Below are 26,497 nucleotides of genomic sequence, written 5' to 3'. Positions count from 1 at the left end.
TTGCATTTTTGCATCTTTCAACTTTTATTGTTTGGCTATACAAAGCATACAATTTATACTGTTACAAGTTTCAAACTTGCTCTATTAACTAAAGTACATACAACTCATTCAGCCTCACACGAGGCCTATTCAAAACTTTGTTCTGCTGATATTGCACTTTGCATAAGGCACAGGGAGGAAAAAAAATCATGGATAACATAAGTGTTAGTGCTCCAACAGCAGACAGTTTGTCACTTAGCCATCTTAGTGTAAAAAAAAATTCATCTTTATAGCTTATAGGCATATACAAAAAATTTCTATTGCATGCATTAAAGCCATTACCTATAAGCAGCATCCTTGTATCATAATATACAAATGGTTTAACATAAACACTGCATGCACATTAAGAACGGCGAGTCTACATATGGCTCTGAAGCTACTAGGTTTAAATAAAATATAACTTAACTACACTTAACATTGTCAAGTTTTGCAAGTCACTTCCACATCAGTATAAAGTCAAAATCATAAATGCAACTTGGCAGTTAAAAAGGTAGATGCAGAATATTGCAGTCTATTATGGCTTTTGCATTAGTGCACAACCCTTCGGCAGAAAAGGGGTGTCCTACACATGCAGTTTCCTTTTTTTTGCCACATTCTGTACAAGGCCACTCTCCTTTAAAAGGAATCATCATGCTTTTCCCACGGGTATGAAGGCTGACAAGTCGATCTGTGGGTCTTACACCAATCTGAGGTTTATACATTGACGACCAATAAGTTGTCCATTCTTTTCCGATACAGCTTGTGTAGCCATCGCGAGCGTTGGGAAAGTCACCAAAGCTTCTCCACTGGGCTGGCCATTAAAACTGTACAGAATTAAGATCGAATCTGCATGAAGCTGAGAGAAAAAAAAGAAAAATGCTTGGAAATTTGATGATGTAAAGTTGGAGAGTCTTCAGCGTGCCTTACATAACTTGGATGGAGCAGCTTATTTTGATAAACAACCTCCAAGTCAATCTAGTGATTTGACCCATTCAAGCTGGTAGACTTCAGAATGTTTAGCTAAACAAATTTGATTTGCCACAATCTTTAAACTGTGAAATTTGACTATTGTGGCTCAATTTCCTTAACATTGGGCAGTCTTACATCTAGCTTCCATCTAGTTAAATTACTAGGGAGCCCTCTTGTTCTTAGACCTAGTTTGTCAAGTATTGTACAATATATTAACCAGGTACGGACAAAATGAAAAGTTAGAAACAAAAAAAATAGGAAAGCAGAACTCAGGCAAGCAATGAGTAATCACCACAAAAGAGAACAAAGTTGCTCTGTAACTCCAACACAGAATTGCACAGCAGATAACACTAGAGAACAAGATTAAATTAAACAAATAAAATGGTGTGCTGACAATATCAAGATATGGTTAAATCAAGATTAAATGCAGGACATTGGATTTAGATATAAAGGGGTGTGTCAACTTAATTTGCTGAAGTGTTACAATAAAAATCTATGCTGTAAGCTCTTTTGAAGTAAAATTAGGAACCACCAGATCCGCTCAAACTTAAAGCAATTTAGAGCTTAGCTAGACTGAATTGGTGAAAGCAAAAGGAATGGTTTATTCCAGATAACTCTAGAACTAATTTCTGAGCCAGTCCTATATTTATATTAAGAATATATCTTTTTCCCCGACTAAGTCCATTTCTTCTACAGAAGATGTACAACCCATCATTGATTCTACCCACCTATCTAATCTCTGGAGAAGAAAAATTCTGTATAAATACTTTCTTGCCCTCATCATAAGTAAACTAAACTATTCACTCATCTTCCATTATTCAACCTGGGCTTCCTGCCCTTCATATCTACACCTTCCCAGTCTTCCAAAGCAGCAAAGGAACAATCATGGCCATGGAGTATTAGATCGTTCTATACCCAGTTGTATTAACTTCCAATCCTGTTCCGACATTTATCCAGTTCCTTCTTGAAGAATCTATGCATAGGAAATATCTCCATTAAACTCGTGTGGGAAGAGCTTGTTTAATTTGTACGCAAGGTGAATGTATTACTGCAGTTAGTGGAGAATCAGTATTACCTTGGCCATGCATGAAAGAAAAAAAAAATGAATTTCAACTTTTTCTCCCAATTTCTTTTCTACAGCTTGAGAAAGCACTGCAACCACCACTGCTCAAAGATGGCTGCAACCACCTCACCATGTGTTTGCAGCTCATCATTGGAAGAGGTCAAGAAAGATGATGATAGTAGTCCCAGAGATGAGGTGGAGAGAGAGAAATAAAAATCCCAGTTTTGAAGCACCACTTGATGTCCCCAGAGTCACTTGAGAGTGAAGCCTGGCCACAGAGCCAGCTGGGAAGTTTCTCTCTTACCTTATTGAAATTTGTAAAGGCGGTCATCTACAAACAGACCCACTCTTTGGGTGCCTGAAACATACTCCTTGCTTGTTCGTTCATCTGAATAAGGCCGCTGTAGTCATCAGGTGCATACTACAGTACAAGTTTGAATACATACATCAGTCAAAAGGAACATTGCTTGGTGAATGCATGCTTCACCACAAATTGCAAACCTAGAAACTTCTTATCCTGGGCTTTAACTTGGCAAGGGAGAATTTTAACTTTTACAAACCATGAATCAATTAACAGCCCCTTTCACTGCAAAACTAAAAAGGCACCAATGTTAGATTTTTTTTTAAAATTAAGCAATATGTGCAATTCAATCACATCTGGCACTGTGTTTGTGTATATCTCACTTCAACTGGTGTATTGTAAACATAAGCTCTGTGCTGATCATGGCAGAACATGACAAGCCACATGGACAATAGCACTAGTCTCTCAGGTACATCAGCCATATTAAAAAGTCATACACCCAGCACAAATGCTATAGAGGCCTGTTTGATTATTGTACGCACTACAGATTACTGCACTACAACACTTAGGGCTATGAATGAAGACACAACAACTCAATATAAAGTCTTGAATATCAAAAATAGAAACAGGCCAAGTAGTGTAATTCACTAAGTATTCATTACCATTAAAAGGTCACTGAAATCAGAAGTCTACTACCCATTAAGAGTTCAAATACCTGAACCTGAACCTAGATCGGGCATCAATTAATTTTTTTTTATAAATAAACTGAAAAATATCTTCAGGGATAAGATGGAGTGCTTTGAACAATCTTGCTCAAATGGTGAAATTAGTGGGAAAAGATAAATTATTCAGTTCAACAGAAAAATGTTTTGTGGGGATCGGGGGAGAAGGGAAGAAACAAATGGAATTGGGAGGTGCCAGTTAGTCTTTTCCCGTTTACAAGGTGCCTCAAGTTTGCTTTCATATCTGTAAAAAGTACAAATTCTCTCCTACCAATTTCAAGTTTCAAACAAAAAAGGTGAAAAAAAATTGCTTCAGGCATCTGAAGCAAAAAAGTCAAAATTACAATGAAAGCAGACGTATACAGTCACAAACCCAATTAACAAATTCACACAATGCAGTCACAATTGTTGAATCAATAATCCTGGCATAGGCCCATCCACCATTTTATAAAAACCATTACCTTGTGACTAAACCTGCCCAGCAAATTATTCTAGGTTGGACCAGCTAGGCTGTGCAAATATTAGCATATTACCAGACCTGCTTGAATAGAATGCAATTTTAAAGTGATTTTTTCTGGGGAAAGTGTGGAGAAGAAAGGAGATCCAGAAAAGGTGAAAAAAGATAAATATAAATGTTAGCTGGTAACCTCCCAAATCAATCACCAAAACAAACATTTTTAGTATGTGAAGGTATTCAAATATTTGGTTGCCTTGTATGACTCATTGCTGCAAATTTAATGCAGTACATTAATCTCATTCCGTGCAATAGTCCAGGAGGCAGACAGTGGATAAGAATAAGACTTCTGCACCAATCCAGATTTTGCATCCGAATTGCAAACAAGTGGATTTGACTATCCCTATAGCCACGGGCTGGCCTGTTCTGGTTCTGTACAGATGTGCTCCAAATCATCACATGTTCTGGCTGTCTGATAACTGGTGATTTTTTTTTTAAAATGGAAATTAAAGAGCTATATCAAAATACCGAAAGTACCACTGGTTCAAAAGGAGACCAAAAAGACACGCATGAACACACACAGCCCAATCAAAAATAAAATCTAAGACGTACAGATTAACTGGTTTTAAAATGTACCAAAACCAAGCACCTTTTACAATGTAATATTGGGAGCATAATTATATATTGCCCTATGGAGGATGGTTCAATGAACTCACCAAATGGAAAGAAAGAAGTTTGTACTCCTTTTCAGATATGAGGCTTGGGAGGGGCGCCAGGGACCAAGCAAATGCGCACACGCTCCAAGAGGAAGAGAACATTATAAATGGGATTATAATTGCACACTTTTGTTAACACAAAATGGCTTCAAAATTGACTTTTTCATTGGAACAGATAAATAAAAATGGTACATTTAGATTTGAAGAAATTACTCCAGATATGTTGACCCAAAATTGTTTGTGCTACTACTTCAGTTATCAAAGACAGGTAGAACTTGATGATATGAGCAGATCTCGACAACTAGAAGTGGTCAGTAAGATAATTGAGAAGGGAAGCAAACAACAATCAAGAAAGTGATGCAAAACACAATGGATTTTGGTATCTCATTTAAACATTTTCAATTTTTTTTTTAAAACCGGGGAATATACATCCATTTAAATGGGCCACTAGTTTTGAGACAGTACATTTTACTGCTGCATAAATGGTATTTATACTATGGCAGGTCTGGTATTACTGCAACTGCTCATTGAAGTGTTCACACATGCAGTACAAAAAGCCCCATGAAACCCAAAAGGATTCTATATAAGGTGGGGTGGGAAAAAAGAGAAAGGAGGAGAAGGGGGTACCCAAAAACTCACCATCTCATTTGTCCCAGAGATGGTAGGGACCAAACTCCCACTAAATTACATCACCATCGACACCTGTCGGATCAATACCCACATACAGTGCAATGTATACAGTACTCCCATTTTCACTTGGCCATACCAAGCTAGAGGTGGTCCAAAATGTATTCACTTTAAGATCAGCCACGTCATTCAACACATCCAGGAGAGCAAGAGAAATGGAACGCATGAGAAAAAAATTGCTCAGTTAGATATCCTTAGGCCTTAGCCAACAGGTGAACCATAATATATACACACAAGTTTTAGAATTGCACTGCAATCTTAAAAAAGGAGGCATATATGCAGAATATCCTCAAATCATAGTATGTTGTACTGGACAGGAAACAGATCCTCAAGGAGTACAAAGACATGATCTTTACCTGATATCCTTGGAAGAAACTAAGGATGTCTTTCGTTGCAATGTTATAAGGCAGACCCTGCATGCGAACTAGCGCTCCTGGTTGGGGTAACACAGCGTGGGTTGCAGATGATGCTGCAGCAGCCATTGCTGCTTGGGGAGCTGCAAAATATCCGACTGTCGTTGGAGATACTGGAGGGCTGGAAGGAAAGTGAGCTTAAAATCAGTTCAAATATTCAACAAGTGACAGGGACAGATTCCCAGAGACTTTTTTTGGTTGTATGGTTCAGTGGCCTCCCATACAATGCATTCACACACTGAACTATAAGGCATCTCAAACAAACCTTTTGGACTGAAGGTCCCAAGTATTACATTGTCAGTAACAATACCATAAACAAAGAGATTCCACTGAAACATTTACCTTGGATAGTAGGTCGTGTAGTTCATATAAAGCTGAGTGGCTGTTGCCTGAGCAGGATAGTAGGCAACTGCAGATGGTGCGGGCTGTGCTGTCCGTGCTGGAGCCAACAGGGCTTGGGGTTGATAAAGCGCTGCTTCAGCTGGTATAACAGCAGTGCCAGGCGAGAATGTTGGGTACGTTGGTGGGGAAAGGCCTGTAAGGTAAACAAAAATGAGACAAATGAGAACATAAAAGGTGTTTAATAATCAACTTGTGTCTCTGATGAGAGTTCCAAACACTCAAGTGCATAATTAGTATTGGAGGAGGCTGAACTCCAGAGGCAGCCATTGCATAGTTGCCAATAAACCTCAAAATCCAATTTTGCCTTCATGCATATCCTTCAAGTTAATTTGGCATATTGCTTATCCCTACATTTTAAAAACTATACATGTTCATTTTAGTGCCGGTTAGATGCTAATCTCAACATGTATGACGTCTTAGATATTAAGCATTTAAGAGACACCCTAATACACCTCAGATGAATGGCCATCTTATCTTCAACCCATTGGCAACTATACGAGCATCATCTCCAAAGTTTAAAATTCCTACTACCAGGCAGATCTACTGCAGAGCTCCAGAAAGTACCCCAAAAAGCAAAAATCGCCCAGTATAATATCCAATTTCGCCATTTGTTGAAGGGGAGAAAAAAAAAAATCAAAACCCCATTCAATCTCAAGCCTTGATTGATGAATTACTGATCATGGCAAACCAGGTAAAGATGAAAGGTAAACAAAGCTCCAGCCTCCACCTACCACAATGTCAGCCTTTAGCAGCAAGACAGCGCCAGAATTCAAAACTTACATGGTAACTTACATGGTGGCGGAGACAAGCCACTACGATTTAAAATGCCACCCATTAAAACATAGCTCATTTCGTCTCCAGAACACTGGAACACTTCCACATATCTATCCTTCATCGTCTTCTTGTGACATTTCTGTGCAACCAAGAAAGCACGGTCTGCAGACTTCATTTGAATAAAAGCATCACCTGAGGGCCGGCCCTGGAGGGAGAAAGAGAAATAAAAAAGTTATTGCAAGCTTAGAACAGTTTTTCTTTCAAATGAAGCAAATTTACAATTCCAGTTAAGGATATAAAACATGTTTAATAGTCATAAATTCCACTGATTCTTTTCAATAATACTAAACATGCAACCTCAACTGGCTTGGCTTGAAGCCACCAGAGATCCAAGCCAACTTGGAGGCAGGTGAAGTAAACTCAGACAACAAGGACAAGGACCCCATCAACAAGTCACATATCCCATAAAGATCCTTGCTTGCTTCTTGTGCACCAAGTTTTAAATAATGGAGAATTTGTATTTGGTCTTTGAAGACTTCCCTCTCCCTTTGCGTAAAAGCTTCAGCTCATGGCGGTGAGCAGAACATATGAAATCAGAAGACAGTTGTGCAAGAGCTGCTGTGGTCCTGGTGGCTTTTTCCTATCCACACCTATGATTGTGAAACTGCTTCACGAGTGGGGCAAAAAAAAATACAAGCTCAGACTCAATACTACCAGGTTTTCATTCCCTCAACGTGCCCAAACAAAATGCATAGTAAAATACTTTAATTCACAGACTCTTATTTCAAGTACCCAAAGTTTGGTTTAATACATAGCTCAAATCACCATTTAAAAAAACAGGTTAATACTTTGAATGCTAAAGATCGGTTTTGCAGCAAAAACCTACAACAGATCGGAGAAGACAACAAAAATATCTGGATATCAGTGCACGTCAACACTTCATGGAGAACAACCTTCAGTATATGGGCTTGTGCTACATGATTACATACAAAAGGTTTTAATGGAACGTTTGTGAACATCCGAGAAATGGAGCTCACCAGGGTCATTGAGGAAGTTTGCAACAAGGCCATGAAAACTTCAAAACAAAATCGAACTGCTACCTGCCAGCAGGGGGCTCATTAACAGGGAAATGCATAGGGTTTCCTGTAACTGCAGTTAACGAAGGATTAAGATAGCGGACTGACACCTTCCATACTTTCTACACTGTTAACTCCAGTCATAGCAACATTCTGCTCACGGAGTGGCACTGGGAAAAAGGTACATCAGTTCTCAAATAGTTCCCTATCCAAATGTGTTTGGGCTCAGAGCTAGACCCTGCATCCATTTTTTGTTTTGCTCAGTGCCCAATTCATTAATCCCTAGAAAAGTTGAGGACACATTTGAAAATCTTGGTAAAAGGGGATAAGTGATTTTATACAATAAAGGCTCTTTTGTTCTGAACTGGAATAGTAAACTTAAACTTGGATACAAGTTCCAACTGTTACTGAATTATACATTTATAATTCAATGTCTGGTTTTATATGACCAGGAACCAGGAGACCTGACTGGGTTTGCATGTGGTACATTTTTCAATGCAGAATAGCAAATATATTCCAAGGTAGGAAAGGATTTATTTTGGAGGAAAAGAGGCAGCATATCCTTGAAGTGCATTCTTATACTAAGGACTGACTGGCTCACTTCAACAATTAACATTTGCAATGGCAAGAATGGTGATTCCAAATCTACAAGTGCACAGAAGTGCAAAATGCTAAATTTACAAAATAACTAGTCATGGAGAAGATTAAAAACAAATCCAGAATGAATGCTCTACAGTGTAAGATGCAACAGATGGCAGATGAGACTACACAAACTCCATTAGGATCAGAATCAAACTTTTATCTAATTTTAATGCCTTAGAAAGGAGATCCAACCACTAGAGATTCTTTAAAATTGGCTTCCCTGTTGCCAACACATTCAACACTTCCACAGCTCATATGCCAAGTTCAAATCACTCCCAAATAGGGTAACTGCCAAAGCTCTGGTGGCACAAAAAAAACCACCAGGTACCAACACAATGGGTAACTTTACCAGCAGACTTTAAAGCTGTCACATCCAATAATTAAATGCAGGGTCATCCACAAACCAAACCACTGCTATAATGTATCCTGTAAATACATAATCTACACTATGCAACTAATATATGGGTCAACATGCTAACCAAAGAACAATTTAAATAGATTCATACACAGCAAAGTTATTCAGAACTGGATTAGCACACCTGTTTGATTTGCAGGTCAGCATTTATATAAATTCAAGTAATGTCAAAGTCCAGAGAACTTTAAGGCACATTGAAATGAACCATAGCTTCACAAATGTCCTTTATCCAATCCCAACTATAGGTATGCATTCTCAAAGGGTTATGATATCACATTAGTGGCAGTAGACTGCAAGTTACCTGTTGATTCAGTACCATGTGAACACCATGAGGTTTTATGTCAATTGTAAATTCTCCCATGAACTCCAGGATATCCTCAATGGTTGCTGTGTAGGGAAGGCCCCGAAGACGGATACAGTCCCTTGTATGTCCAGTGGCGATGAATGGCTGAGGTATCACAGGGATTATAGGAGCTGGGAGTGTTGAAATTAGTGGTGTAGACATGTATCTATTTAATACCTGACATGTTGGAAGGAAAAAACACAGTTGGATGGAGCTTTCACTTTTTACTTTATTGGGAAAAAATGTTGCATCTTCACAAAGCTGCACCAACACACGGTGACACTGACTCAGAAGCATTAAAGCCACATTTATACTTCAGTTGTAGTGTTAGTGCCACCAGCTAGTCCAGTGCAGTGCAGAAAATTGCAGTCAGTACTTAGTGGCAAACATGCCTTGTGGGCAGCTGCTTACAAAGTTGCAAATCAAGCTAAAGGTCAGTCAACAACCTCCACCTGAAATTGCACTTCAAACGCTGATGTATGCCCCAGAGTCCTGATTGTGCTGTCAGCTAAACCATGCGGATCACAAAGTGATCAAGTAACATTTTGCAACACAACAAATCTGAATCAAGATAACAATTGCTTCCCAGCTACCCCTCAAGTCAGTGCTTCTGCCAAGCTGGGTGGGAATAAGAAAAAGTTCTCAACTAGAGAAGGATCCCTTCTAGGACTGCACAAGTACACCTTCTACCAGGTCAAGGATGACAACCATGGAAAGGTTCCTTGATCTGGAATGCAATGCCTGAAAGGGTGGTGGAAGTAGATTCAAAAGCAACTTTTCAAAAGGGAATTGGATATATACACTTGAAAAGGAAAAATTTGCATGGCTATGGGGAAAAGAGCACGGGAGTAGAACTAATTGGATAGCTCTTTCAAAGAGCCAGCCCTGGCATAAGGAGCCAAATGGCCTCCTTCTGTGTTGAAAGATTCTAGGACTTCAAATTGAAGGTGGTCACTCCAAATTTGTGGTGGAGAGAGAAGGGGGATGAATTGGAGGAGGGAGGCCATAAAAGATTGACAAAGATTTATTTCATTCTAACATTATTACATCAAGATCATACAGAACTCTGATGTGAATGTTCAGTCAGATACACTAATATGATGCAGTAAAGAATACTAACCTGCTGTACTTCTGCCGCAGTACTCCTGAACAGCTCAATGTAACGCTTCCCCAATATTTCCTTGTGTTTTTTAAGTGCATTTTGCGCAAACTCTTCACATGCAAACAACACAAACGCATCTCCAGTGGGTCTTCCATCGGGGTACTTAACAAAGAGGAGCCCCTCCTTGCCACCTGTAATAGGACACTCGTTTCCAAAAAATCCTAGGACATCATCTGCTGTGGCCGTGAAAGGTAATCCACGCATTCGTATTATTACTTGGTTCTCCTTCGACAAGAATTGTGCCACTTCATTGGAAGTACCTGCATTAAAAAGTAATCTTTTTAAAATGGTAGATATCACAGTGCATTAACTATGTAACCACCCTTTTATTGTCCAAATAAGGAGATATCAGTGACTACAGCAGTGAGCCAAGATTAGTTAAATGCAGAAAAAAATTACAAGGTGGTAGGTTCAATGATTTTAATAATAAATCAAAAGGGATAAACCTTGAGCAGATAACAGTCACCTGAACCCCAAAATGAGTTTACTGCCTTGTAATTACTTGATGTGGAGATGCCGGTGATGGACTGGGGTTGACAATTGTAAACAATTTTACAACACCAAGTTATAGTCCAGCAATTTTATTTTTGCTGGATAAATAAAATTGCTGGACTATAACTTGGTGTTGTAAAATTGCTGGACTATAACTTGGTGTTGTAAAATTGTTTACAATTGTAATTACTTCATTGTTTTACTGAAAACTGTTCAATGAGAACAGGTTTAATCATACTAATGAGTTACTGCCATCAGGAGGGGAGATATTATTGGAATTCTTTTTTTAAAACTGGACATCTGCTTCATAATAATCCTCTTCACGAAGATTAATTTATGACAAGAGGTAGGGCCAAGAAAAAGTTCTCAGTCAGAAAAAACTACCAGCTGTTGATTACCAAAAAAAAATGCAATTTTAAATAAGGATCAGATTTGAATGCACATTTATCCCAATAAAAAGACAGAACCTTTTTAACAGCATCATTTCACTACATCAGGAGCTAAATTAACTATTCTTCTCTTGCTCTGCTCCTCCTCCTCCTCCTCCCACCAAGTTTTAACAATTAGACATAGCAGCAAATTCAGGTTCATTTCCAGTCACCAACTCCATCTGGAAAGAACAGTTTTAAAACTAATTCAAAGAGTTGGCTACCATCTTGGTTTCAGGTTAGAAAATTTTGCAAAATATGGTTGTGATCTGGATTGAAGTCAATGTGCCGACAGATTTAAGTGCTTTAGGACAGAAGGTTGCCATTATGATAGCAACGAACACTCCAACAGCATTATGCTGGAGTGGAAAATTAGGTTAATTAAAAGAAAGTGCAATGCAGGTTTATTAAAAATGGTGGTGATTAGAACAGATACTTGACCCATCAGCCAGATAAAATTGGATGCACCAGTGTAGGTATTTCACTGCTCTTTATGGGCTGGGGCTGAACTACCAAAGGTTTGTGCTTAGAATGGCATTGTAGATAAATAGACTCAAATTCTGCAAAAATCCTTCAAGGTGGATTTGGGGCACATCAGGGTAGGAGTATGTTTTGGAGTGAGACCCTGTCACACTGCATCTCTGTCCTTTTTGGGTATCACAGGGTTTCCTCAGGCTGGGGGGGGGGGGGGCGGGGGGGTGCAGATGTTTGTCGTGTCCACCTATTTTGGTGGTGTTGTCATTCCACCAGTCGCGCCTCCTGACATCAGAATTCCCGCCAGTTCCACCTCTATGCTACAACATACTCTACACCTGTAGTTGCCAGGACCATGGAAGTGAGGCCCACAGCTGTTGAAAGAGTTTCCTTAGCAGGGCCAGTCTTTCCATGCATGGGTTCCACTAAAGGCAAGTACCCTGCAAAGGGGTTAAAAACCCCTCCTCTTCATTTAGACCTGCCAGCATTCCTCCCTTGCTTGCCTCTGCTGCTAATTCCTCCCTACCCCCACAAGCAGATGACACAGCTGACATTTACGGAAATGCCCAACCCAGGAACTTGGACGATGTCAGCGGACAGAAAGCCCTACTCCGCCCTGGTTACAGTGGTTCAGTGGGATTACGGATTTTCAGGGCCATTATATTCACTAAAATGAATTGTAATAAGCCACTAATCATCAACTATATGCATCAGCATGCACAACAGGAAGCCAGGGAACTTCATCCATTTCCATTATTTTAAAGTGGTTTCACTGGGGGGGAAAAAAGTGATTTGAAACCATTGATCACCCAAGGTTTATTTTATTTATTTTGTATATATTGTAACTGAAGAGGTAAACACAGCACTAGTCAAAAACTGCTTTTGTGAATGTTATGATAAATTATTCAGCCTTGAGCCAATTCATGTATCGCCATTATACCTGGGCATAAATTTAAAACCTGTGCACTTGTTACCAAGTCATACAATGTTTTTAACCAGATAGAAAGAGGGATTTATTTTTGAAGGACACAACTCCCATCTTCCACTGGATTTTTCTAAAAAACTTACCTCCAGCAATTTTTAAGAATTCTTCTCCAGTAGCCTTGTATACCTGAATGGAAATTAAGTTTCATATAATCAACCATTACTTTTAAACAGCAAAGCTAAAAATAAATAAGCAAAATATTAAAAAAAGTTACTTCACATTAGTGCCCACCTCAATGTATCTGCTCCCCATGTGATGTTTGTGCCTCTCCAGTGCAAGGTCTCTGTGTTCTGGATTGATGAACCTGACCAGAGCTTCTCCATTTCGTCTCCCTTGAGAGTTGAGGCACAGTGCAACACCACCTCTACAATAAAACCAGAACATCTCCATTATAAAAATATTCACCAACATATCCATTATTGCCAACTACAAATCTGACAGCCATCAATCCACTTAACACTAAATGTTTTTAACCCTATTAACATCATCTTAAATAACACATGAGTAAAGATAGCCAATGTTGTACTCTGGAGGTTTGGCTATACAACATGCAAATCTTGGGGACTTCCCTTGATGACTTGAGCTTATCCAATGTGTAATTGAGCCACACAGACTAGGAAGGTCCCAGGTTTAATCCTCAGTCCATGCAAAGGTATCTTACCCCAACTGTGCAATGGTATGGCTGTTACAAATTGGGTCTCAGCACCCGGATTTACTCCGAGAAATAAAGAGGCAGGATTCTTGCTCCCAATCTCTATCCAGTAAGCCTTGTAACATTGGGCAAGGATAGGATCAATTCAACTGCAATTCCCCTCATGGTTACTCGTTGACATTCACTGTCAAAGCTGATACGTGAATATCTATTTGTCAGAGTACTGGAGGACAATGTTTGCTGTGGGAGGGGATGGAGAAGAGAATCGTTCTACAGACAAGGTGTCTCATCTTTAGAAGCGGAGGAGAGAAAATTGGAAAGACAAAACCCTTTTGAATCATCACTTGTACAGGCTGGCAACAGTGGCTAAGGGAGGTCACCCATACTGGCTTTTATCCCCCTTTTTAAAAAAATTATAAAATTTCACAAAAGTCCCTTTGTTATGGGCGTTTCCATCTCCAAGTCCATTTTGTTCTATTTCCACTCGAAACCAACCCATGCACCATTTCCAGCCAACACATTTCTGATGTTTACGATATAACTGGTCCTCATTCACACCCCCCCCCCCCCCCCCAAAACAAGAATTCTCTCCTGTGCATCTGGTCACATCCCAAAAGTTATGGTCTCCACTTGACAGCACATCTAAAAAGTCAGGAACTCTCTACAAAAGGGAAACAGAACAAACCCACGTCCTTCATCTCCACGGCATAACCAGTTGATACACCAGAAGTACTTTGTCACCTGCTTTTCTGGCTGGACGGCAGGGATGTCAGTCATGCATAGGATTCAGTCCAAAATTACAGCAGGGTGTTATAAATAGGACACTAAAACTTGTCCCATAGGCAGCAAATACCAGATTAAACTCATCATGAGGATGCCTGGGTGGCAACATGTGCTGAGTTGGACCCTGAATTAGGATGGAGATAAATTAATGGAGTGGGGAGGCAAGCGGCAAGTGCAAAGTAGTACACTTCAGAGGAAGCGGAATGAAGATGCAAATAAGGATGAGAGATTTGACAATCTAGGGACTTGACAAACTAGGGCGTTACTAAAGGCAGAAAATGTGTTATATCCCATTCCCCATTAACAAGTGTTCAAAATATTGAAAGGGTTTGAGGCAGAAAATAATGAAAGATTTCCATTAGTTAGTGAATCTATAAACAAAGGAATACATTTATGATTAGTACTAGAGGCAAAAAAGGCTGAGGTTAGAAGATTTCTCTCCTATCTCCTCCTCCCTCCCTCCCTCCCTCACCCACATGCACAAAGGGTTAATAGATTATGGAATGCACTACCACAAGTACCTACTGAATCAGTCAACTGCAACATTCAAGAAGGAAATAAATAAACACAAATATTAAAAAGACACATGGAAACAGCAGAGAAATGGGATTAGACAGCTCAGCTATAGAATAAGCATCCAGCTGTGCTGAAAAATCTTATGATTCTAGGAATTTCTGACTGCCAGACCTCCTCCTATGGCTAAAAAGGTTCATTCTTGCAAATTCTTAATTGCACCACTAGACTGGGCAGGTTCAGCCCACCCATACCTAGAAACAAATGGCAGCCAGTATCACAGGGCAACTGAAGAGGCAAAGTAGTATTTGTATTGCTCTTGCCTCCGAAGACGCACGCGGAAACGACTTCAGGTGAGTGTCAGCAAGTCGACAGGCAAATGCACCGCTTCCAACACCAACACTGCCTTCAGTAATTGGAACACAAGTGGCTGTGACACCAATAAGCATATGTACTGTGCCTTTATTGTAAAGAGAGACCAGAGGTGCTTCACAGATAGGGACAAGGAATCAAGATGCCAAGCCGGGAAGGAAGAGTGACCAAAAACTTGGTGAGAGATGGGATATGAAAAGGAAAAAAGGATGAGGGAGGTGGAGAGAGGGAACTCCAGAGAGCATCATCCAGGCACTGCTACCAACCTTGGAAGTAACTGGAATACTACAAGTTATTTAGTATCCACTATATAGCCCCACATGGATTAAGGTAGCAAATAGTTTTTAAAAGTTATTTTTTTTTTAAAAATGGACAATTGGAAGAAAACCCCATTAAAAAGGTATTGATAACAATGACATCTCTGGCACATTTCAACTTAAAACCATACAACATTCACAGGACTGTGTCCTTATTAAAGTACACTTACTTTGCTATGTTTAGTCCTTTAAAAAATCTTGCAATATCTTGGTCAGAGGATTGCCACGGTAGACCTCTTGCCCTAATTACGGTTTCACCATCTACTCCGTCAGCCTTGCTGCTGTAAGAGAACATTTTACATAAATTTCTACCCAACATTGCTACTTGAAAAATGATCACTAACCAACAACTCAAAACATGTAGTCTCCTCAGAGAAAGTCACTGGTCTAAACTGGTTTAATTGAATTGGAGCATGTCTCACTTTCTTTTAAGGCATTTTCTCCCCTTCTCTTGGGTTTTCCCCACACCATTCAGACATCTGTTCCCTGGCATCTACTGCTACCACTCAAAAACAAGCAACTGGGGCACTTTGCATGAGCAGCCCAGCTAATTTCCTTGCTAAGTGCCTGCTCATTGCCTCCTCACAACAGCACAACTCAGCTCAAGACTGGGAACTAAGTGTAAAGTACAGCATCAGAGGCACAAACCCATTCAGTGTCATCTGCAGCAAACTGGACTTAGGATCCCACATACTTCCTTGCTCAGATTGTTCTAGATGCACGCTTCTACTCTTAGGGCAAATGAGTAATTGTTACACAATTTGTTAGCATTGCTTTGTGTTAAATATTCTTAGACTGAAATTCTCCTTAAATTACAGAAATACAACACCTTCCAAATACATATGCACCAACACTTACCAGGGACCAGTTTCAAATTTATAGTTGACTGTTTCAAAGTTTTTGAACCCATAATCTGAAAGAGAAAGTGAAGTAACTATACACCAACCAGTCACTGTTGAAAGGATAAGAATGCCAAATCAAAAAAAGACACTTACTGTAAGGTTCACTAATTAAGCTTAAAATAATTGCACCCATGGTGGTCACTTCAACTGCACCAAACTCATTGACTGTATTGTCGATGCTTAATTCCAAGTCTGTACACAGCATTAAGGAAGTTGAATTGACAGAATTCTTAACACTTCCCATAAACTTGCATCATCCATTACTTGTAATTCAGGGCTGGGATGGCATAAATAGGTTGTATCAGAGCAGACATGTTACCTCCAAGATATTGGTCAAAGTAGAGCTTTTTTTTGGGTGGAGGTGGGGGGGTGCGGGGGAAAGAAATGAGAAGGAAAAGTTGATTACAAAAACTTGACCAATATGCCCAATAAAATTCCCAAAATACTATATTGGAACCTCCAGTTATCTGCCTTGCACGAGTTTCACAAGTCGCTAATGTTTCTTTTATTATTTGTATTGTTTTAGTCTTCAGTCCTTTCCTTGGGGTTTTGCTGTATATGCGCAAAACCAAAAACAGAGACTCTTATCCATATGCTTTTCGGTCGGGGGTGGGGGGGGCGAAAAAGAGGAAGGGGACCACCGTTATAGTAGATCATGGAGGTTCTGCTGCAAATCAATTTTGATCACAACACTGATCAATACATCACAATCCTGTGTGTAAACCAACTGGAAAATAATGCAGAGGGGAAACGTCTACCGGTGATATTTTTTGCATCAGTGTAGGCTTCATAAATTACTAATGATTAAAAAGTAAAATTCAGCCAAGAAAGCCCCACCACAAGCTATTGGAGCCCAGTAAACTTACATCTGTTTCCAGATCTGGGATTACTGATTAGAGCTGTAACTACAGAAAAATCAAATTCCTTGAAAAGTGTCTGGGCACAAGACAGTGGTTAACCAGAGGGAAGGATACAATCAGCCATGGAATCGATAGAGAGTTCTTTCACGGAGGCTGCATTTGGACAGCATTTGTGAAACTCCTTCTGCAGATCATAAAACGAATAGAAACAGTCGGGAAGCACCAAATTCTAGAAAAATAAGTGAGAATCAAATTAAGTACGTCAAACCAAAAGGGGAGGAAGTTTTAAGCTTAAGGACTTCGAAGCAGAAGTGATTTTTTTTGAGGTAGGAAAAAAAAGATAACTAATACCAGTAACAAGACAGAATTTTTCAAACCAGATCCACAGATTTTTTGTGAGATCAGTACTAAGTAATAATTAATACTAACCCTGCTTAGGGGGAGCAAGATTGCAGCAAGTCATGTCTGAAAGCACAGGAGAGCAGTCTTAGATGTAACAGTAGTAATAAAGTATTAGGAATGTGCTAAGAATGCTAAACTACCATAAGCTTACCCAATAGTTCAGTGAGTAGCTAAGCCAGACAAAGTTCCAGGACACTATTTCCTTTTTAACAAAAATCCAAAAGAAACAGGAATGATTATAAAACAAAAATCAATGGAGGGATTGAGATAATGAATGGATAATAGAATTTTTATAACCACTGGACTACAGCTTGAAGTTAATGACTGGTATCCTTTGTTCATTTTTTGGTCCATTTTTAAAGAGACAAATTTATGAAATTGGGTTAATACTTATAAATTCCCAAAGAACCATTGAAGTGAAAAGTACATTCAAGGATTCAAGCAGCAATTAGATAGAGAGTTGGGCCTGAAGAATAAGGCAAGGTGGCAGGTTGGTGGGGCAACAGTAGATATGATTGCAAAATATAGACAGCCAGGATACTCTGCAGTTGACACGCCATACCATTCACACTCAAATTATTGTAACACAAGCACTGAAAGTTTATTAAACAGATCAAATGACTACCAGATTATACATCACAGATAGTATTGTACCTCACAAATAAACTAGAAATCCAACTGTTCTCCCATCAGCAAGGCCACTAATTTATAGTTTTCATTGATAAATTGACAATCAGAATTTGATCCAAAAACACCAGTAAAAATCCTGTGTAATTTGACCTATTCAGTGATCCTACCACAGAGAGGAACATTCAGTCAAGTCCCACTCCCAAACAGTCAAGTTCTAAGCATTTTTCCTGTGCAAATATTGCGAAGTATGAATTGTGTTTGTCCCTTTTCCACATGACCGTTCTGAGCAGCCTTCCAAGCCTATGCTGTTCACATGGAACTATTTTTGTGAACTTACTTTTAGCTTCCTATCACATGCAGGTATAGAAAATATATTTAAAAGACTTGTGAATTCAGTATTTACATTCAAGGTTAATTGAATAAAGCTTGGGCCAGAGGCATATACCCCAAGGTGAAGGAAACTAGCGAATAGATTTGAGAGACATCGACTTTAGTCCTGAACTATTTCTGCAGTAATGGAAACAATCAGAACTGTTACAGCACAGGCCTTTCGGCCCATCGAGCCCATGCTGGCTCTTTGTAAGAGCAATCCAGTTAGTCCCATTCCCCCGCTCTTTCCCTGTAGCCCTGAAAAATTTTTCTCTTCAAGTATTCATCCAATTCCTTTTTGAAAGCCATGATTAAATCTGTTTCCACTACCTTTTCAGGTAGCGCATTCCAGATCATAACAACTCGCTGCGTAAAAGTTTTTGCTTATGTCGCCTTTGGTTCTTTTGCCAATCACCTTAAATCTGTGTCTTTTGGTTCTCAACCCTTCTGGCAATGGGAACATTTCTCTTTATTTACTTATCTAAACCCTTCATGACTTTGAACACTTCTATCAAATCTCCTCTTAAAATTCTCTGCTCTAGATGGAGAACAACCCCAGCTTCTCCAGTCTATCCACATAACTGAAGTCCCTCATCCCTGGAATCATTCTAGTAAATCTTTTCTGCACCTTCTCTAAAGGCTTTCACATCCTTCCTAAAGTGCAGTGCCCAGAATTGGACACAATACTCCAGTTGTGGCCAAACCAGTGTTTTATATCATAACTTTCTTGCTTTTGTACTCAATGCCTCTATTTATAAAGCCCAGGATCCCATATGCTCTTTTTTTTAAAAAAAAAAAGCAGCTTTCTCAACCTGTCCTGCCACCTTCAAAAGATTTGCACATATATACTCCCAGGTGTCTCTGTTCCTGCACCCCCTTTAAAATTGTACCATTTAGTTTGTATTGCATCTCCTCATTCTTCCTGCCAAATGCAGTTAAAAGGCACTGACCGGATGAGATAAATATAACCCAGGTAATTACAGTCTCAACATTATTAGTGGGTAAAATAATGGAAAGGATACCAAAGAATAGGTTGGGGCACAACCTATTAAGGCAAAGCTCAAGAAACAGCCAGTGTGGATTAGATGGGAAAGATCCTGTTTGTCAAACTTCCCTCGACTACTTTAAAGAGAGGACAATAGTGGAACTCCCAACAGTACAGTTTGTTTGGACTTCCAAAAAGCCTTCAAGAAGGTCGTACATGAGACTATTAATAAACAGTTCTATGGGGAACCCAGAGTAGAATGTGCATCTGGATTAAGAAATTGGATTTAAAACTAAAAAAGGGAACAGTACTCTTGGGAGCTCCCCTGTCAGGCTGGAGGGAATAGTGAATGGAAACATATAGGGAATCAATACCTTGACCCTACTAGCACGCAAGAGCCAATTTCACAAGCTTGTTATTCATTGATGCCAAAATAGGGAATGCAGTAGGAATAAAGGATGCAATTAATGTTTTGCTCAAAGTTCCAATCTGATATGCAATTAGGATACAAATAGCAAATGAAATTCAATAGACAAATGAAAAATATTGTACTTTAGGAGGAAATAATGAGCACAGATATACAATGAGCACATAAAAACTATGAAAGGGATCAGAGAATGGCAGTTGCCTTGTCATTTTCAATGTTGACACCAAATGGAGAAGCAAATAGAATGTTGGTATGCATAGCCAGAACAAATTGGAATTTTTCTAAAACAAGGTTATGTTGGTGCTTTATAATGCACTGATCAGACAGCACTTGGAATATTATTCACCACACTGGAAGGATAGGTATGCATTGGGAAGAGAGCAGAGAACAAGAACGATCTTAGTTGTAAAGAGGCAAGATTAGAGAAGCTCAAGCTCTACAGTCTGCAGAGAAGGCTGGGGTGGGGGTGGGGGTGGGGGGTGGGGGTCAGAAACCTTACTAAGGTATATAAATAAAGTGAGCCCAGAATATTCATCATATATACATCAAAGGTGAGTCAGGCCAAGGGGACATTAAATTAACAAGTACACAAAAGAAAAACAATTCTTTACTCAAAAGGGTGATAAGTGTTTGGAATAATGTACCAGGTAAAATTATGTCAAAGACATTGAGATCTCCAAGTGCAGTTGGTTGTAAATTGGGCTGGAATACCAGAGGGATGAACTTCATTGAATGACCATTTTTTATGTTATCCACTATTACCTCTTAAGCCAGCTGTATCAATGCAGACTAATCATATTTAGTCAAAAATATTCATGTGTATGTACAGGATTTAAGTCAGCCACAATCCAGTTCGATCCCATGATCAACCAAAAATCACTATACAGAGTTCAATCAGATCCAGCATCCAGAGCGGCAGCTCATAAAACAACAAAAGTTTGTGCACAGGAGGCCACGCCTGATATGTCTAATTTCACAACTTTTTATACGGAAGCTGGGATCAGTGGATATGATGCTATCACAAGCCAATTGTATCACTTCAGTTTCTAAATATGGGAATGAATCATAAAAGACACAAACTGAAACAATGCCCCCTTTAATCTAAATTAGGTTTAGACTACACCAACTTTGAATCATAGAAAGTTTACAGCACGGAAGGGGGCCATTTGGCCCATTGAGTCTGCACCAGCTCTACGCAAGAGCAATCCAGCTAGTCCCTTGACACCTTAAATATTTTTGTTATCGGATGATCAAACATTCACAACTTTACAGATGTCAAATTCCTTCACCTTTTTGGATGCTTCTGGGTGTAGGACCTGCCGAACAAGTAACTGGCCATCAGTACAAAGGCAGTAAGAACTTCTCCCAAGTGCTTTCAACTCACTCGACACAACCTGGTTGAACTGAAAAGAAAATGATTCATATGTTTATTCAGTACATTTACAATTATTGGTTTACACCTTTCTAAAGAATGTGGGAGGACTCATGGTACACTGAAAACATTTAAACCACAAAAAGGTTGCATTGGCCAACATTCACAAAGTATCTGCTTCCTAAATCTTGATTATTCCTGGTTACAGTACTTATGGGGGGCATTAAGTTCGTTCAAATTGAGGTGGGCGGAGAGGGAGATCAAGAGAAACTTTCCTACTCCTATAGGTATGTTCCATTCCAAAACAAAAACAGTTTACATATTCAGGAGTCATCATCTGTAACCAGGTGCAGTTTAGTTCTTTAACTAGAATGCATATGAACTAGCAAGATTTTTTTGTATTCTGTTACTTTAATAGCCTTACATCTAGGTCCAGGGCATAATTAGCAAAGTAGAAATACAAGTAATGCTTTAGAGAAAAAAGTGCTAAATCAATGTCAACCATTTAAAAAGCTGTTGTGTTAGAGTACATCTAAATGGCAATGTATAGCAAAGGATCTGCAGGACAGTTGAGATTTGTGCGAGCACTAATTGTTTAAATACAAGATAAAGATATATCAAAAGGAGCCTGCAAAGAACAATTGCCTGTTTAACAGGTCTAGTGTCTGTTGGGGGAAGGGAGTTTAATCTGGCAAAGTATTTTCAGGTTTTAAAAAGGGCACAGATGTATAAACAGGCCACACCAACAGTTAGGTGTGTGTCTTTGGGGTGGAGAAAGAGAGACAGTCACAGTCACTTGTTAAATCTGATGAAAGCCAAATTATGAATGACAGATTTCTCAGACAGAAAGCCTCCTGTCCACTCTTATTTGGGTTTTGTGCAGTAATGTACACAAGACTGTTATTCTTTAATTTCATCAAGTGTGATTTCATCAGTTTAGTGGGACCCCAATAAAGGATTATGAACAAGTATAAAAAGGATCAAGTCATTTAAAGTTCCACACAAGATTTTCATCAAGTTATCAATTTTGAAATTGCTCTAACATCTGCAAAAACATGTCATCCCTTTCATTACACGCTTCAGACCACAAAGAACTGAACCTTAAGTGTCCTCCCCTAGCAATTATGGGTGGCTCCACAAAGTCTGCAAACGTCAAAGTGGTTTGCAGTGATGGCAGCATCAAAATGACAATCACCTGCATCATGAACAACACCCGAAATGTCACTCAGTGATCCCACCAACTGGACCTTTACCATACAATTAAATTCCGGTTGAAGGAAAACAAATGCCATCTGTTCTCAGACACCTCAGGTATATAGGCTTCTTAATTTAGCCTTCCAATTAAAACCCATGTACAGGTGACCCAGTTGGGAAAGGGTTAAAAAGAAATACTAGTTATAGATGTAAAGTTTCACAAGTGGAAATACTAGTTTGGCAGCTTTGTGTTATTGCCTGGACCACAAGGCAGAATAACACGTTTGACCACTTAAAAAAGACAACTAATCTCCCATCAACCATGCACACAGCAATCCAACATCCCCAAATGCTCAACTTACTCCTTCATTAATCCCCAGTTGAAAACACACTTCTGTATGAATAAAACCGGTTACAAACTAGCAGAATGTTTGGAAAAGAAAAAGAGCAATACTAATTCAAAAAGACCTATGGACAGGCAGTTTAGTGTCCAAAGATGCTTCATTATCAATTATTTTAAATAAGTTAATGGAATCATCTGGTTAAGGCCCTTACTCTATGAATCATCTACTTACACTACAATAGCTTATTAAAAAAAGTCTTAATTCAGATTTCACTTCTATACAAATTAACCTTTAACCCACCTCTCTAAAGCAGAATGACATTAGGTATCCTACAGATTAGTAAAGGTCCACATTTAGAACTTTTTAAAAATAAATATCGTTATCTGGTTAAATTAATCAAATGCACAGCAGTCAACCTTTTACAGAAAAAGGCCTAAAAGTCAATATCTTTTATGTTGGTGATCTCACTAGAACCATGGCCCAGAGATTTTTTTCTGGGGGGGGGGGGGGGGGCAGCAGCTAAACTCAACTTTTGTCCAAACATCTCTAGTTCAAGGTGAATATTGACTGAGGATACTGTACAACACAGGAAACAAAAATAGGGGAAATCGTACATGCAGGATACTTCAATCACTTACATAGTAACAGCATGAAATATCTAAACAAATAGGAACACACAATTCCACTAACTGACTTGCCAAAGAGAGAAATAAAACATTAAATAGATTTTTTTTTAAATGGCTACTAACATGATTCATTACTACAATACCCATTTAGAGGGCTTTTCTAGCAAGCGATGGAATAAAAACCATGTCAGAAGTAAAACATCTATTAAAATAGAGACTTTAAAGAATTCACAAATGTGTGAAGAAAGGACATTAGACTTGAAACATTCCCCCACCCCCTGCCGATGGATTTGTTTTTGGAGAACTTACTATTTTTACAACAAAAAAAAAATCCAAATTATGTACAACAGATAGCCACAAGCAGGCAGAAGAAAACAACCACTATAAAATGCTGGAAATCAGACAAGGAGGACACTGCATTACACAGGCCAGCAGGCCTCTATAAAAAGAAAAGGCAGGTTAGTGTTTGGGGTGCAGGGCCCTTCTTCAGGGCCGACCTTGGCTCCAAGAAAAGGTCTTGCATTTGAAATTTTGATCTGTCTTTTCTCATTACAGATGCTGACTGACCTGTTGCATACTTCCAATACTAACAGAAGGCCATTCAGCCCCTCAGCCTGTTCCACCATCCAATTGACCATGGCTGATCTGCACCTCAACTCCATTTGGTCCTATTTCTAAAACCTTTCATCTATTACCTTATAGGTTTTCAAACCTGGGATCCACAGAGAGATCCCAGAGGATGTGAAAAGGGAGAGGTATATTGCTGGAGCCAGGGGTAGTGTGCAACAGAAGCTCCAAAATTCTGGATAGTAGGAGTTTTCAAAATTTGTTGAGTTGCCTGTTTACTGGACACTCTGCAACAATAGTACTTTTCCTTTGGGTAGGTGATAATTGTTTTTCGGACATTAAGACAAGCGGCTCCTGAGGAGTGCGTCCTATTTGCAAGGTGGGGGGGTCTCTTCCCCGCCTTAAAACGTTTGCAAACCAAAGTACTTCAAAATACAAAGAAAAACAAAAGATACATGATAACTCTCCAGTGGAAACCTTAATACAAAAAATTACATTTCTGTTCATTTCATTAACTTGAACCTATCAATTCCGTTCAGTCAAACTTCAGGTTGATTGTTTAACTGCGATAGGAGTAGAAACAAAACAATTTGGGGGAAGATGGAACGGGCACCGATAAAATCAAGAGGGATTTAACAAGATCTATTTACCTCCAACTGAATGCAACATGCCTCGTTACCGCTTAATAAACAACACGTTGGTATCCACATACATGTGCAACTTGTACATACAAAAGACTGGGACACATTCTACACGATGAGCTGTATATTGTCAAAATCCCGTATCATTGCTCCAACATCGCAACAATGTCCGTTTGTATTAAAGTAAACCTTTGGATTTCAAAGCCTTAAAAAAGGTTTTTTTGTAGCAAGTTTAAAATTGCATGCTGCTTACAATCCATCCTTTTATAACTCAGCCTTACACTAAAACTTTCCATGAGATGGCCACCTTTGACGGTGAGCCATGTTCACTGACCAACACAAAACAAAACTGATCAAGAACATTTGTAAACAAAAAAAAAATCACCAGCACGGTCATACTGCCTTTTTTTCTTTAAATCCGCACTGACGGGTAAAACGACCCTGTCTCATCTCCCTTCTCCCTGATTCACTGGCTCCAAAGTTTTTGCCCAACTGTAAAATTGATTCAGTTTACATTTACACTCGAGGAGACCTTTTAAAAAAAACGACTTTAATTTACATTCTGAGCGAACAATATGTTGATAAATATTAACATCTCAAATAGTTTAATTGTACTTATTGTTTTCTATAAACTCAATTTGGATCCAAGGACAGCAATGGTCAAGGTGGAATAAATCTTTCCTCTTTTACAAACAGCTGTGTACAATACAGATCAGGCTAGTCACAGGTGAATACAATTCAGCACCGGCCAGTTGAACTTAGTAAACTGCCAGCCTGGCCCTGAATTTAAAGATATACCGAAAACTGGGCTCTCGATTTTTCCCACCTCTCCCAGACAGTTCCGGGTCTTGAAATCTAAGTTCTGATAGAACACATTAACTAGAGCTTCCCACCACCCATCACTTTAAAATCGGTGTACAGCAGTCCACCTAACAGTGCTTAAGATATATCTATATATTTTTGGAGTGAGGCTAAATGTAGTTAAGTACGAGTTTCCTTAAGGATTCAGGTGAGTCACTCACAGCACCAGAGCCGCTTCCTGTATTTGTGCAACAGGTTTCAATGGGGCTTGTCATCGAAGGTTTTATTCCTCCCCCCACGCCTTCCCTCCTCCCCCCCCCCCCCCCCCCCCGCCCCGCCCCGCCCCGGTCTTTTACCGACTTCAAACTCAGTGCGTGTTTTTCCACTCGATAACTCACGGATTCCCCCACCGCTCTCTTTTTGATCTGTTCGACTGTAAAGTTTCCTCGTGTTAAAAACTTTTCGGGGCTCAAGCCCGAGCAGACTCACCTGTACAATAACTCGATCGAGCGGCTCCGCCTTACCGATCTCCTCCGGGCTAACGCCTGTCTCCTCTTTAATCTGCTCGCTTAACTCTAGGCTGTCGGCTTTCACCAAGACTTTGTGGACTTCTCCCACCTGTTGAGCGGGAAAAGGGGGGAAGCAATGTTGCATGAAACAAGTTGTTCATAACAGCGTTATAAAAGGAGCACGTATTCACCGGTGTGGACAGGTTTGTGTATAAATCAAAAGACAGAAGACACACACAACACACAAAAAAAAAATCCAGGTCAATTGCGTACCTTCTTGTTGTGTAGATCCACAACTTGCCACACCAAGAGAACTAGTTCCCTTTCATCCGAACCTAGTTTAGCCCCATTTGCACCAGCTGTTGCCCCATACAAAACCACCAGAGAATCGTGCGAAGCCGTCATGACGGAGAACTACAATAAGCAGAGGTTCAAACACACAAAAAAACAAAAAAAAAAGTGTTCACCTTTCGAGTGATCACCTCTACCGGTCTCAAAGAAAGAATAAAAGGAAGGGAAGATAAGAAAGTCTTTTGTTTTCATAAAATAAAAGTAGCTCCTCTAATTCTACCTGATCCCAATGTGTTTCTGGATTTGATCGTTCACGAGGCGAGAATGACAAAGCTTGTCTCTTTCACTCTGACATGGGGAAACGATGGCTGCTTTCTGTCCTCATTTACCTGCCTACAGATCAG

General features: G+C 39.5%; 1 protein-coding gene across 4 annotated transcripts; it reads right to left on the bottom strand.

Moving 5' to 3' along the window:
- On the bottom strand, positions 1–26,497 carry esrp2 (epithelial splicing regulatory protein 2). Of its 4 annotated transcripts, XM_067997858.1 has the most exons (17): positions 26,374–26,497; positions 26,076–26,216; positions 25,783–25,911; positions 21,038–21,151; positions 17,050–17,164; positions 16,169–16,267; positions 16,032–16,086; positions 15,344–15,454; positions 12,768–12,900; positions 12,620–12,662; positions 10,116–10,417; positions 8,954–9,172; positions 6,526–6,724; positions 5,686–5,878; positions 5,287–5,464; positions 2,355–2,471; positions 787–874 (listed from the first exon to the last, which is right to left on the bottom strand). In XM_067997858.1, the coding sequence occupies exons 2-16, from the start codon at positions 26,205–26,207 to the stop codon at positions 2,382–2,384; spliced, it is 2,112 nt and encodes a 703-aa protein (XP_067853959.1). In that variant the 5' UTR covers positions 26,208–26,216; positions 26,374–26,497; the 3' UTR covers positions 787–874; positions 2,355–2,381. The 4 variants fall into 4 exon arrangements, with proteins under 4 accessions (XP_067853961.1, XP_067853959.1, XP_067853958.1 ...); XM_067997857.1 differs by having other exon boundaries at positions 26,076–26,497; XM_067997859.1 differs by having other exon boundaries at positions 6,538–6,724; positions 26,076–26,497.

This window comes from Heptranchias perlo, chromosome 16 (assembly GCF_035084215.1).
Source record: "Heptranchias perlo isolate sHepPer1 chromosome 16, sHepPer1.hap1, whole genome shotgun sequence".
Classification (NCBI taxonomy): Eukaryota; Metazoa; Chordata; class Chondrichthyes; order Hexanchiformes; family Hexanchidae; genus Heptranchias; species Heptranchias perlo.
The sequence above is the reverse complement of the archived record's forward strand: the minus strand, read 5'-3'. Positions and strand labels throughout refer to the sequence as shown.